The sequence below is a fragment of the Taeniopygia guttata genome, chromosome 4A (genome assembly GCF_048771995.1).
Source record: "Taeniopygia guttata chromosome 4A, bTaeGut7.mat, whole genome shotgun sequence".
NCBI classification, from domain to species: Eukaryota; Metazoa; Chordata; class Aves; order Passeriformes; family Estrildidae; genus Taeniopygia; species Taeniopygia guttata.
In genome coordinates, this window is record NC_133029.1 from 6,290,332 (window position 1) to 6,302,936 (window position 12,605).

At 43.0% G+C, this 12,605-nt stretch overlaps 1 protein-coding gene across 1 annotated transcript in view; it reads right to left on the bottom strand.

Annotated features, from left to right (window-relative positions):
* Positions 1-756: 756 nt before the first annotated feature.
* MSN (moesin) overlaps positions 757-12,605 on the bottom strand; it is a 40,419-nt gene continuing 28,570 nt past the window's right edge. The window contains exons 3-13 of the mRNA XM_030272501.4: positions 11,101-11,196; positions 10,312-10,586; positions 9,791-9,874; positions 9,309-9,455; positions 8,747-8,843; positions 7,522-7,685; positions 7,011-7,141; positions 6,208-6,368; positions 5,608-5,700; positions 4,960-5,193; positions 757-3,964 (exon numbers count right to left, since the gene is read on the bottom strand). Coding sequence (XP_030128361.1) covers positions 3,800-3,964; positions 4,960-5,193; positions 5,608-5,700; positions 6,208-6,368; positions 7,011-7,141; positions 7,522-7,685; positions 8,747-8,843; positions 9,309-9,455; positions 9,791-9,874; positions 10,312-10,586; positions 11,101-11,196 — 1,647 coding nt within the window. The 3' untranslated portion in view covers positions 757-3,799. The remainder of the gene's footprint in view (positions 3,965-4,959; positions 5,194-5,607; positions 5,701-6,207; positions 6,369-7,010; positions 7,142-7,521; positions 7,686-8,746; positions 8,844-9,308; positions 9,456-9,790; positions 9,875-10,311; positions 10,587-11,100; positions 11,197-12,605) is intronic.

Consider the following 12,605-nt stretch of genomic DNA (forward strand, 5'->3'; position numbering starts at 1 on the left):
AATTCAAGCCATGCCCGGTGGGAATTGCAGAAGCCTCAATTGCTCCACACTTCATGTTTTGTTTATAGAAATGTCCAGGCCTCTTCCCCAGCACCAGATCTCTGAGCACTAACATGTTCCAATGAAATCTCCACCTTATTCTGCAGTGCAGCAGTGATTAGGCAGAGGTTCTGTGAGGCCCTTCTTCACAACCACCAAGAAAGCAGCTGCAAAGAAAGATCACACAGTTCATTAGCAGAAAGGTGGCAGCAGCCACTCTTCTATTGCTGGAACCCATCCCAAGACACTGGGAGACAGGCAGAGACAGCCACAGCAAGGCAGCTGTGAAGCAAATTGTGCCCAAATCCCCAGAACAGGCTGATGGCAGCACAGACTTGGCAGGGTGTCCATGCAAGCAGCAGCACCAAGGCCCAGCCAGCCTCTCCAGTAACCTGGATGCACACAGGCCTGGGCACTGCAGGAACTCACCCACAGCAGCTCCATCCCCTCCCTCTGGCCAGTCCATTGCAAGTTGAACATTTATACTCAGTGCCTCCACAAAGAAGTGTCAATTCTAGTACTGGCTCCAGATGGACAGCTGGGGGGGTTGGGGAGGAAAGAAGGGCTGTTGCTGAAGCTGTTCCCTTTCACAGATCTCCTCATTTGTGAGGGAAATCCCAGGCTGACCTCTGGGCACCACAAGGCAGATCTGCCCAGCTACAAGACACAGCACTGGACTTAAAGCAAACCTCAAGGAAGCAGCCAGACACAATCTGCTGATTTTCTCTGAACTTTATTGGCACTTCAGGAAGAATAAGGTATGGATTTTAACAACTCCTCTGAACAGGAAAAACACGTCTTAATCAAGGTTCTCTCTGCAGATAAACACATGGACCCGTGAATTACTCCACAACCTTAAGGAACTGGTGTTTTATTATAATCCAGTAAAACAACTGGTCAAAAACCTTCAACATAATTTACAGCAACAAAAAATAAAACAAGAAAAAATAAGCCAGGCAACGTGATAAAGTACTTCCCTCCCCCCACCCCCAAGAGGAGCAGTTATCCAATTAAACTGGAACATGAAGAGGAAGAACAATTCACTGTATTCTAACAAATAAAAAACGTGTCTACAAATCTCACCATAATACTGAAAGCTTCTTACATTAGTTTTCTTGCAAAATATCATCTTTATAATACAGTATACATATCCAAGGGAAGGAGGACCATAAACATACCCTCCATCCCTTGACTAATATTTTCTAATTGTGCATAGCTAGAAATATTGAAATCAAATATCATTAGATACCACTGGAATATAATACTGGTTAAAAAGAAGGCAGGGCTGAAACAACTACAAAGAGTTAGGTGGACTCACTGGCACAAGCCGTTCTATTCCTTTATTGGACCATGTGGAATTAGAACGTTTTAAAAAAACCATATAAACAGAAGTCATGCCAACATCATAATACATGAGAGCTCAGCAGTGTTGTGTGACCCATCAAAGCAGAAAATTACTGGTTTATTATTTGAACAAATATTCCAGGCACCATACATCAGCTTGTTAGGAAATTATTAAAATATTAGATAGGATTTTCTCCCCTCAAATGCATCAATAGTTGCCATGGACAGAGCAGAAGTGCTGAGAACCAGCTTTAAAGCACCAAAACAGAAGTATAAAGGTTGTCTGTTCCCCAGTAACAAGACTCATGCAGAGCCAATGCCAATCACCTTCAGTACAGGAATATGCAAACACATTTTGACAAATTTAACTCCAATCTTTCATTGTGACTTTCATGGTACTGAGGCATATTTTTCTTGGCTAACAAAAAGCTTACCATGTCATGTGCCCCCCAAAAGCACTCTGGTGTCCAGGGGAGAGAAGGGGGCTCCCACATGACACACCTGGAGGTTTAACATGCACAGGTTGGCATGTTGCTTCTAACAGAGGTTGGCTGGTATTTGTATGAATCCCCACACAGACTTGCATTGCTTTCAAAAATAAAGTAACACAGAACTAGTGAGGTTTCTTCCAGCCACCCAAGAAATTCTTGGGGAAATACTGCAGTTTGTTAACACTATCATGAACATTTTTTTGGCACAGTTCCCCTTTGCCCTTTTTCATACACCAGGGAGCTGAAAATGCTCCAGTTTTCAGATGTTTTCCTTCTATCACCATTACCAGTAACATCATACAAAAGGAGAATATTCAAAACTGAGCAGGTCACAAAATTTGGAATCATGCTAGGCAAGAAAATAATTCCCAGGCTAACCTAATGACTTCCTATAGGGACAGGCTAATCCAAGGAGGGCAAAACAAAGGAGGACTTCACTTTAGGTGGAACCCATTTTTAAGGTGACTCTCCTGAAGGTTAACACTTCCTTTTATGAGGGATCAAGGCACCATCCAATTCAACCCTGAGCGTACATGGCTATTTCCTCCATAGAAGTGGCAGGGAGGACTTTGGGTAGCTACAGCATGGGCAGCTTGAATGACAGGATGGTTATTACAATAACTGGCACAAGCAGCTCTCAGGACCACTCTCACAACCATTTGTATCCTATTTCTAAAAAGAAAGCCTTCTGTTCTCAAAGCTACCAAAGGCCAAAGCATCGTTCTGGGGAAGGAAAAGCACTTGAGCCAGGGATGTGGCAGAGTGCTAGTGAGGATTGAAAAAGCAATTGGACAAGTGTCTCAGAAGCCTCTCTCCTCAAATACTGCTTGAAGCCAGGAAGATGGATGAAGTCTTGTGCATGACCCAGATATGAGAGCAGTTTTTGGTCCCCAGCTGCTGACCACTTTTTATGATTGCATCTAGTTTTAACTAAAGGTATCTGAGCTACAGTAGATCTATACACAGTCATAAGGCACCAACAACTATGTGCTAAAAAGGCCTCTTATGGAAAAACCTGAAATCTTGTTCACATAACTAGAAAAGTATCTGTTCAGCAAGGGAAAATACAGCTACAATAATTTTTAGTCTTTTACATTTCTACATTCCACTTTAGGTTTTCACTGGCAAAACCAAAAAGGAAGGCAGTGTACTTAAGCTATCTCTGCCTCGCTGGTTACATTGAAGTCAGACAAATGATAGTGAACAAAGCCATTGACCAGAGACAAAACCTCTAGAAAGCAGGGAGTTTGAGGCTTCAAACCACACTCTATTAGTGGAAATACTCCAAAGGCCTCCTCATGATTAGGAAATTCAAAGCTCCATCATTAAACAACAAAATGTAACACCAGCAGGAACACCACAGAATCTGTTTGGTCTGCTTATTTTTGTAGGACAAAAGCTTTGGTCTTTTAGAAAGTCTATATTTTACCTTCAATCCTTCTTCCTAAGCTCCAGTCTCCCCTTTTTAACTACATGATTCAGACTCTGGGTTAAGTCAGAAATTCAGACTCTGGCCACTAAGCTTAATCCTGAAGCTTGCACAGGTTAGTAGGAAGGCAGAGTATCAGACTGTCAGCTCTTGACTATTTAATGCAGTACAAGTATCTGCTGGTCTCCCCACACAATGGGAGAAGACAGCAACACAAACCACCTCAGTGGGCAAACCCAACACATTAAGATTTTACCCCAAGCCAAACAACTTCAGATTTTGCCTAATATACATTTGCTTCTCCAAGCCACCCCAGGCAGACGTAATTACTATTCCTTCTTCTGTCACTTAACTCCAGCATTTGCCCAAAACTTGATAAATAAGACCATGGTCACTCTTCTGTAGTGGTTCCAGCATAGCACGATTATGAGTGATGATGGGAGAGGACGGGGAAGAGGGGAGAAGAGAGTGCAGGGCAGCAGGTGCAGGGGAGAGTTTACATGGACTCGAACTCGTCAATGCGCTGCTTGGTGTTACCCTGCCGGATCTGACGCAGGGTCTTGTACTTGTCTCGGCCCAGGCGCATGTTCTCAGCGTGGATCATGTCGTTGGCTGTCTTCTTCGTTTCATCCCGAGCGTTTGCCAGCTCTGAGGAAAGAGCCTTTGGAGGAGGAGAAACAGACAGCAACAGGTTAGTAGAGACTCAAAGCTGGACAAGGAGATTTCCTGCTGATTCTCCTACAGATCCTGTATCTATAGACAGGAAACAGACAGGCCCCAGTGTATTCTTGTGGGCAACCTGCTCTAGCTGACCTTGCTTGAGCAAGGAAGTGGGATCAGATTATCTAATGGAGGTCCATCCAACCCAATCAGATCTATGATTTTGTGGAAGTTGTTAATATTTCTCCATAACATTTGAAGGTATAAAACATTAGGCAATCTGCCAGCTATTTTTCTTCATCTAGCAGAGTTAAGAAAGATTTTCTCCAATGCCTGCACTTTAAAATAATGGCCATATGGAGGGATCGCTGAAAACAGCAGGAGCATCTTTCAGAATTCCACCAGAAAAGGGACATTCTGCAGAAGACAAAATACACCTCTAGCCCCCCGCGTGTAACCACCACAGTACAATGCAGAATAAGCAAAGCTGGTGCAAGTCAGGCAGCACAACTTGGAGTTGAACAGCAGAACACTGGAGTTCCTCACAAGAAGATGGTGCAATAGTGCTGTCTCTGTGCTGAGCCCCAGTGGGCTGCTCCAGGGTTTTGCAATGCAGAGTTTTGCAACACAACCCAGACTTGACAGTTAGAGACAGCTGCTGGATAGGAATCAGACAAAGTTCTTCAATTCCTTGCAGACAGGGCTATGAACAGCTGTCAGGTGGTTGGCAATACTCACAGAAAGAATGCTACATCTGACAGATGCTGCTTGTTGGCTCTGCTTCAAAATACTTCACTGCTTCCAGTAAAATTGAAGTCAAGTGCCAGCAGACAAGATCTGCCTCTCTCTCAATGGTTAAGCAGCTATCTGGCAAGATCATGATCATCTCCCTTCCCTGCGTCTTCCCTCATTTTTTAAATAACAGCAACACCTTCCAGCTGCAAGAAATGTTGAGAAAAGTACCCACACACACATACTCTGCTGCCAGCTTCTTACCTTCAAGTGTTTCTGGACCCTCTCATTTTTCTCTGCTTCAGTGGTGCGTTCCTCCTCGCTGCGGTCCTTGATGGTGGCCTCTGACCGGAGCTCAGCGCTGGCTTCTGCTGCATTCTCATCGTGCTCATCATCATGCTCATTCTCAGAGTGCATGGGTTCAGTGACATGAGGAGTACTCATGGCAGTCTTCAACTCCTCTTTGGTCTTCTCTAGGTCCTCCTGCACCCTCTGTGCCTGCAGCAGGATATGCCACAGTGAGTCAGTCAGTACAATCCTGAGTGCCTGGGACTTCTAACAGAAGCACCACTTGGTGCTTTTTACAGGAAACCTTGCACCTCTGAAGGGGTGTATTCCAAAGCTACTCAGCCACCATCATTTGCAAAATTTTCTGCTGGATAACACTTCAGAGATCTGAAGAATGGTTACTGTTAATGGAAAATGGGCTACAGTCTAATTAGCCAAAAATTGCTACATGGAGTTAGAATAAGTCATTCATTCCATGGAGAAAACCAAGGCTGTGTATTTACAACAGCCTCAAGCTTGCAAGCATTGAGTCCAGCATGGAATCTAGGGCAGTAGTTTAGGTTTCAACAAAGAACAAAGAGCAATTCCACAGAAGGTATGCCATTTGTTCAGATTCTGCTTTACCTTATACTGCCACTCCTGCGCCTCGCTCTCCTTCTTCTGCCTGGCCAGCTCCAGCTGTGTGATCCTAGCTGTGAGTTCTGCCATCTCAGCAGCCTGCAGAAGAAAGGCTTTTAGTGGAAACAAAACCCAAGATACTTGCTAAATGAAGCATTTAGTTCAAGTCCTCAGTGAAAACACATCTTTTCAGTGAGAAGAAAGCCTTCCTGTTAACTTCAGTTCCACCAATACCTCCATGATGAAAGAGGAAAGGAAGCCAAAAAAGTTTTGCGTTTCATTGTGGGTTGGGGTTTTTTTTAGTTGTTGAATTGGCTCTTTTTCCTTCTCCCCAAAACAGAGCTACAAAATTCAGTTCTTTGAATCCAAACAAGGGAAAGCAACACTTTATCATTATCACATACAAAAAAAAAGGTAAAAAGCAATACAAATCTACTGTACAAATACACTTGTATTTACATATATTTTCATCTACTTGAGGATAAAAATTGAAGAACCTATGAATGTAGTGCTTCCTCACTATATTCATAGCCTGGTTTGCTTCAAAAGCTTAGATGCTTCTCCTTTCACTATTTTCCCTACTGGATTTTCAGTTCACCAACTTACCAACTGTTCCTGGGTCTTTTGTTGGTCATGGGATGCTCTCAATAGGGCCTCCTTTGCCTCTTCTGCTTCTCTACGTTCCTTAGCCAGTTTCTCTGCTTCCTCCTGAGCTCGTTTTCTCTCCTGTTCCAGCTCCAGAGCTCTGCGGGTCTGTTCTTCCAATTCTGAAAATAGGGGAGCACGTTTCAGGTCACATCAAGTAAAGATCAGTAGAAGAGGAAAGTCTGTCTGGATAAGGGCTTTCCTTCGGAGGGACAGGTAAAGGAGGGATGCAAGCAACTGTTCCCTGTCCTCTCCTTTACATTTTACTTGGAGCTGTAAGACTGAAAGTCAGACCCATCCCCAATGGATTTGTGGGGAAGCACCCATCCCAAAATTATATAGCTAAGGGTAGAGAAGCATTCAGTATTTTGCTTGGGCAACACCACACTAACTCTAGCCAAGCAATTAGATAATAAATCACCACCAGCAATGGCTGGTGTGATCTCTGCTACACTTTTTGACTCCTTCCTCTATAGATATGCTGGGATAAAGCTTCCAGCCAGCACAGGGACAATGGAGAGGTACTTCTGCTGCCAGGAGAGATATCTTGGCTGTTACCCATTTCTTTCATGCATGTCATTGTTCAGCAACTGCAAATGGAGGGCTTACATTCAGCTTCAGGAGGCCAAATCAGAGCCCTAACATCAGTTAGCACAAAAGACTGGAGAGACAAATTGCTCAGAGATGCTCATAGTTTTACTATTTGAACCCTTCTCACTCAGACTATTCATCATCAAAGGAAACACTGAAAGATTTCCTAGTACCTTGCTGAGCTTTCTTGGTTTGCTCCTCAATTTGCTTGAGTCTCTCCATCAGCTCCTCCTTCTCACGCTCAATCTTCTCTTTCTCCTTTTCTGCCAACTCCCTCTTCTTCTTCTCATTCTCCAGCAGGGCTCTGATGGAAGGAAGTCACAATGTAATTTCAAACCAACCCGGAGTACTTCCTAATAAACACACAAAAAGAGCACACACAAGATGTGCCCTACAGCACTCGGATAATGAGATTTACTCCAGATGTACCCCTTTACAGAAGTGCAAAAACAAAAAGCTCTGCTGGCATTCATCTCAATGACAAATTCTTAAGTTCAAGAAAGTAATAGAAAGTCACATTTGTGATGAGTGAGTACTATCAACCCATTAGACCCTACTGAAGCAGAAAGCATCCTGCTCTGTTTCTGGCTCAAGCAGATGAAGGTGCTGCCAGCCATTTATCTAGCACATGAGGCTGCTCATGCAGTGATTAGTCACACCCAGGTTACTCAGAACCCTACCAACCTCTCCATCTGTTTCTGATGTTTCTCCTCCCGAGCCTGTGCCTTCATCTGCTGCACCTCGATGGTGTCTGGTTTACGTCTGCGCATGTAGAGCTCGTGGTTCCCCATGCAAAGTGCCAGGATTCGTTTGTTAATCCGTAACCGAGGTGCATAGAATACAAAGTCCTTGGGACAAGAAAAAGGCAGCATTAGACCTGTTCTTTCAGCATAAGAAGCCCCTTGTGTATGCACTATGCTCCCAAGACCCCGAGCTTTTTAGAGTTGCCAGCCAGCTTTTCTTAATAATGTCTAATTCATTGCTGGTGGTAGTTAGGCACTTCTTTCTGGAATGGATTTCAACCTGACAAGTACACCCAGGGCAGGAGCACCCAGTGTGTTATTCCAGGGCTCTGGGTTTCACTGGCACACGTCACTAGCACCGAGCACACAGCATCTTAGCATCACCATTCCATCACAAACCAGCAGGTTTGTGCCTGCTTTACCAGGCACACCAAGTCCCTGGCTTCTCCCACCTTCCTTCCCACCCCAATAATCTGTATAATAGCCTGGCCAGCCACATCGAATGTAATGTATTGGCTTATGCCAGAAAGGGTGTCAAATGTTACAATCAATGGATAAATAACTTGTTCTGTTCAAAAGGAGCAACAACAGCAGGGAAATGCTTTCAAGCAGCAATAGAACAAGAATGACCAGAAGAACAGAAGGTACTGGCTAGCACCAGAAATTATTAGGCCTTAAAGATGGAAGCAATTACATTCAATATAAAGTTGCAAGGAAAAAACCTTCCAGCGTACCCTACAAAATGACCTAAAGCTTCTGCTTTAAATAAGGTGAAAACCTGCAAAAGATCATCCCACACACTATTAAAGCCAACAAGTTGCAAAGGAAGCATCCACAGCTAACAGAGATACCTCAGATCCCTAACTGTATTATCAGAGAATCTGAACAGTCTTAGGAAAATCAGAAACCCTAAACAAAGGGCTACTCCCTGCCACTGATGTTAAAAGCTTAAGGTTATACTAAATTTCTACCCTCTTAGCCAGAAAAAAAATCATAACTATCACTTGACTGCCCTGAACAGGTCTCCCTGCTTACATCAGCATTCATGCCATTGATGAAAAGATTCTGTGCAAAAAACCCCAAAAAGTCCCCAAAACCAAACCCACATAAATTGTTCAGCTAAGAAGCTGAAAGTTTAATAGCTTAATATGAATCTTGCTTCTTACTGGTGCTTTCTTGTCAATAGGCTTAATAACAAATTTCTTGTCATTGAATGAGATATTTCTGATCTCACTCCAGGGGAATCCAATTTTCGGTGTTAGCCTGCAAAAATGGGAAGCAAAAAGAAATAAGAGATACAAGGTAATTCCAAATTCTTGACTTAAAATGCAAAGTTCAAAATTATACCACATCCACCCTCATATTTCAGCACTCTTATGGTAATTGAAATCAGCAGACAAAATTAGTCACACAGATGAAATACAAATATAAGAAGCAGTTTTTCAATCCCACTTTTTTTGTTTTTTAAATGAAAATCTGAACCGAAGAATGCATCTATAGCAGGAAGACTAGGGATAAAGTGAAACTATCTTGAAAAGATTTGCCAATTTCTTGCATTTGTTGGTCCAAAGAAGCACATTTTATGGATTATTCTGGCACTGTCAAAAACACAGCCAAGAATGATACACGAATTGTGGAGTTTAAAGATTTGAATTCCAGGAGAGATTGATTTTGAATTACTTTATATTGGAAAGGAGCTGAAGGCAGTGATGGAGAGGTGTTTATTACCTATCATTCTGCTCATAAATGTTGAGTCCAAGAGCATCTACACCTAGCCAGAGCTCAGAGCCTTTCTTGTTCTTAATGCTGAAGTAGTTCACACCGTACATTTCCAAATCCTGTGCAATTTTCAGGTATTCCAAGACAGCATCTTCCCTGCAGCATGTAAAAAGAAAGAAATATTCTCTATGGAGTCTTTAAGCCATTAGAGCAAGAAGGTGCTATCTTCCCACATGGACAGAGCAGCAACAAGCTGCCAAAGGTTCTAAGCATCACCCTAGCAGATAATTACAAACTCTGCAAACTCAGTCATGTTTTACTAAGAACAGCCAGCTGACATGGACTAGCAGAGGCATGTGAACCTAGTTACTCTGAGCAAAATAACCTGAAGAATGCTAATTTATCCTGAAGCAAGTCAGATTTTTTTGTAATGCATTTGTACATTACACACTAACACTTTAAATACAGCAGTTTCACACTGCATTGGTTACCTAATCATTCCTCGATGTTCCTCATGCCAAACCTGGATCCTCTCCTCCCACTGGTCCTTGTTAAGCTTGTGCTGCTCCAAAACCCTAGAGAGAGTATACATGGGACGTTTCAAACCAAGCCCTTCATATATGTACACACACAATCACTCTATAATAAATACTCCATTGGCATCAGAGATCCCCCACAAAAATACTCCAAGAAATACAGCTTCATTAAAAGGCTATATAGAGACAATGATCAGTATTCAGACTTCTAATAAATGACAAATTTTATTCAGTTTCTTCTCCTTGTAGCATATTTTGTTTTGGAGCTTCTGTCACTACTTCTGATTAGAGTTTCAGAGTAGCAATAGGAAATTGAAGGTTAAATAATTGAATACTAATCTAAATGCTCGAACTGGCACAAGGCTGTATTTTATTCTAAGCATTGCAGTCAAAACACCCCCTACATTAAAAAAAAAATTTAGAAATCACAAACCCTTTAAGAAAAAGAATGTCTAAGACTATCCAGGTTCACTTGCCTCTGAGGGAGCAGTTTATCACTAGCAAGGTAGCCAGACTTGTGCACATCTTTGTTGAAGTCTCCGTATTTGGACTGGACGGCATAAGAAGCCAGAAGAACAGCTGTTTCTGGGGGACAGTAAATGTCATCATTCAGAATTGCCTCCTTCACTTGGAGAAAGAAAAGGCGCTGTGTGATGTCCTGGATCAGCTCTTCTGCCACATCTTCTGGGTAGAACTTGGCACGGAATTTGAAAAGCAGGGGGCTTTCTTTACGTACGTCCTGTGCTGTTACCTGGAACAGAGTTAGCAAATTTTATAGCCTATATACAAGTGAAAGGGAGCAGTTTACAAACAGGAAGACAAGCATGCACTAGAAAAAAAAAAAATCCTCCTTTCCAATGTAGAAGAGTGTGCAGAAAAGCAAGGATTTTCAATTACTTACTGCTAAATACCTCATCATTTCTCCCCACTGGACTTTCACAAGCCAGTACTTATGACCAGTGGTAGCTAAGTTACTTTCCAGGTTTCTCCCCATGCTCACATGAGCACAACATCAGCGTTTTACCAGGAAGGGTAACAAATCTGGCCTGGTAAACAGAGCTAAATGCAGGACCAGGTCAGGTACCACAACTCCTCATACCCTGGGGAGGGAGTGCGTGGACACCACAACACCAACTCACTGATCTTGCAGTACTTGAGGTGCATGGGTAGGCAAGAACAGATTCCTGACAGAAGTATGGGGCCTGAATTTGCCCCTGCACTCTCAGAAGGGAACAAGGACAAGCAAAATTTTGGAACAAACATACCTTTTTGTTCAATTTTAGCCATGTCGAGAAACCCTTGGTGTCTTGATACTGAAGTCCAAAAAACCAGACCTCTCGCAAACCAATTGTCTTGACAACCTGAAAGAAAGGTGATTATTAGCAAGATCTCCAGATGGACTGAACTTACCAGTGGCTGAAAACATGTTAGAGGTAAGTTCAGACAGTGCTCTGACCACCTGCCTCTCCTGCTGCAGTGCACAGAAAGATGACTGGGCATCTAAGAGGTCTTAAGTGAATGTGTGTAATATTCTTTGTACTCCTTCAGCTCTTTAAGGCTTGTTGCTATTTATAAACAACAGCGGGGACATTATTTTATTCAGTTACTTATAAGCCAACATGTATAGCCAAAATACAATGCAACAGTTTTAACAAGTTTAGTAACTACCAGGAATGAGGAACACAGCTCCATTTTCAGGTATATCCCACACTTACCATGCAAATGTACTATTCCTGGGCAAGTCATGAATCACCCTGCTAGGCTGTGCTACTTTAAGATTTGTTTCTACTCCACTGATAGCTATAGACAGGCCTTTCATACAGCTCTTTACTGAGCAGCACCATTAAGAGGAAGTGCAGAGGCTAAATCCATATGCTATCTCGTGTGCCAGGACAAAGAACCACCACAGACATTAAGTACACTGCTGTGTGAGCTCTCTCTGTAGTTACTTCCCTAGCACACCAGGCATGCTATGTAAATAGGAATTAAGAAGGCTTTAAAGACATGTTGTGTGACAAGAGCCTCATGGTGGGGCAGCAAGACTACTGCAGTACAGTGCCACTGTTGGTTAAAAGGGGGGGGAAGCTTCTCCAAAGTCTGATTGCTATCAAGACATCCCCCTTTGTGCCCTAAAAAGCCTGGGACATGCCACAGGGTGCAGCAAAGGGATAACATTGGTGCAGAGTCTGAGATTTGCCCTGTAAAAACCAGCTGCCAGGTCAGCAGATATAATTTTGTACTGCCCAAAGGTGCACTCTGTTCCCTTCTCATGTGGTCTCTACTTTGGCAAGATACACCACCAAAGACATAGGTTCCCCACAAACTCATCACTAATTGGATTGTTTAGGGCTTGGATCAGACATTTCATCTGGCCTTTCAAAAGCAACATTAGGGCCTTTGTTCCTTTCAGGCAGAAAAACCAAATGCAGTTTTCAGCAGAGGCATGCCATTGATGGCACACACACAGACAAAACCTACACTAGGTCATGTAGTTCATGTACATCATCCCACTGGGGTTCCCGAAATTATTTAGCCTGTCTTGCTTGAACGTGAACAGGGGAGCTGGGCCAGAGCCCCTGCAGATTCAGGGGGATGTAGGTCACTTGTGCATCACGCAGCAGGACGCACACAACTAAGGAGGCTTTTGGAGAAGAGTCAGGGTTTGCTATATACATTAAGTTTTAGTCACTGCAATATAAGAAAGATATTAATCTCTAATATTAAGATATTAGAGAGGGTGCAAAGGGGGCAATGAAGATGAAGGGCTTTG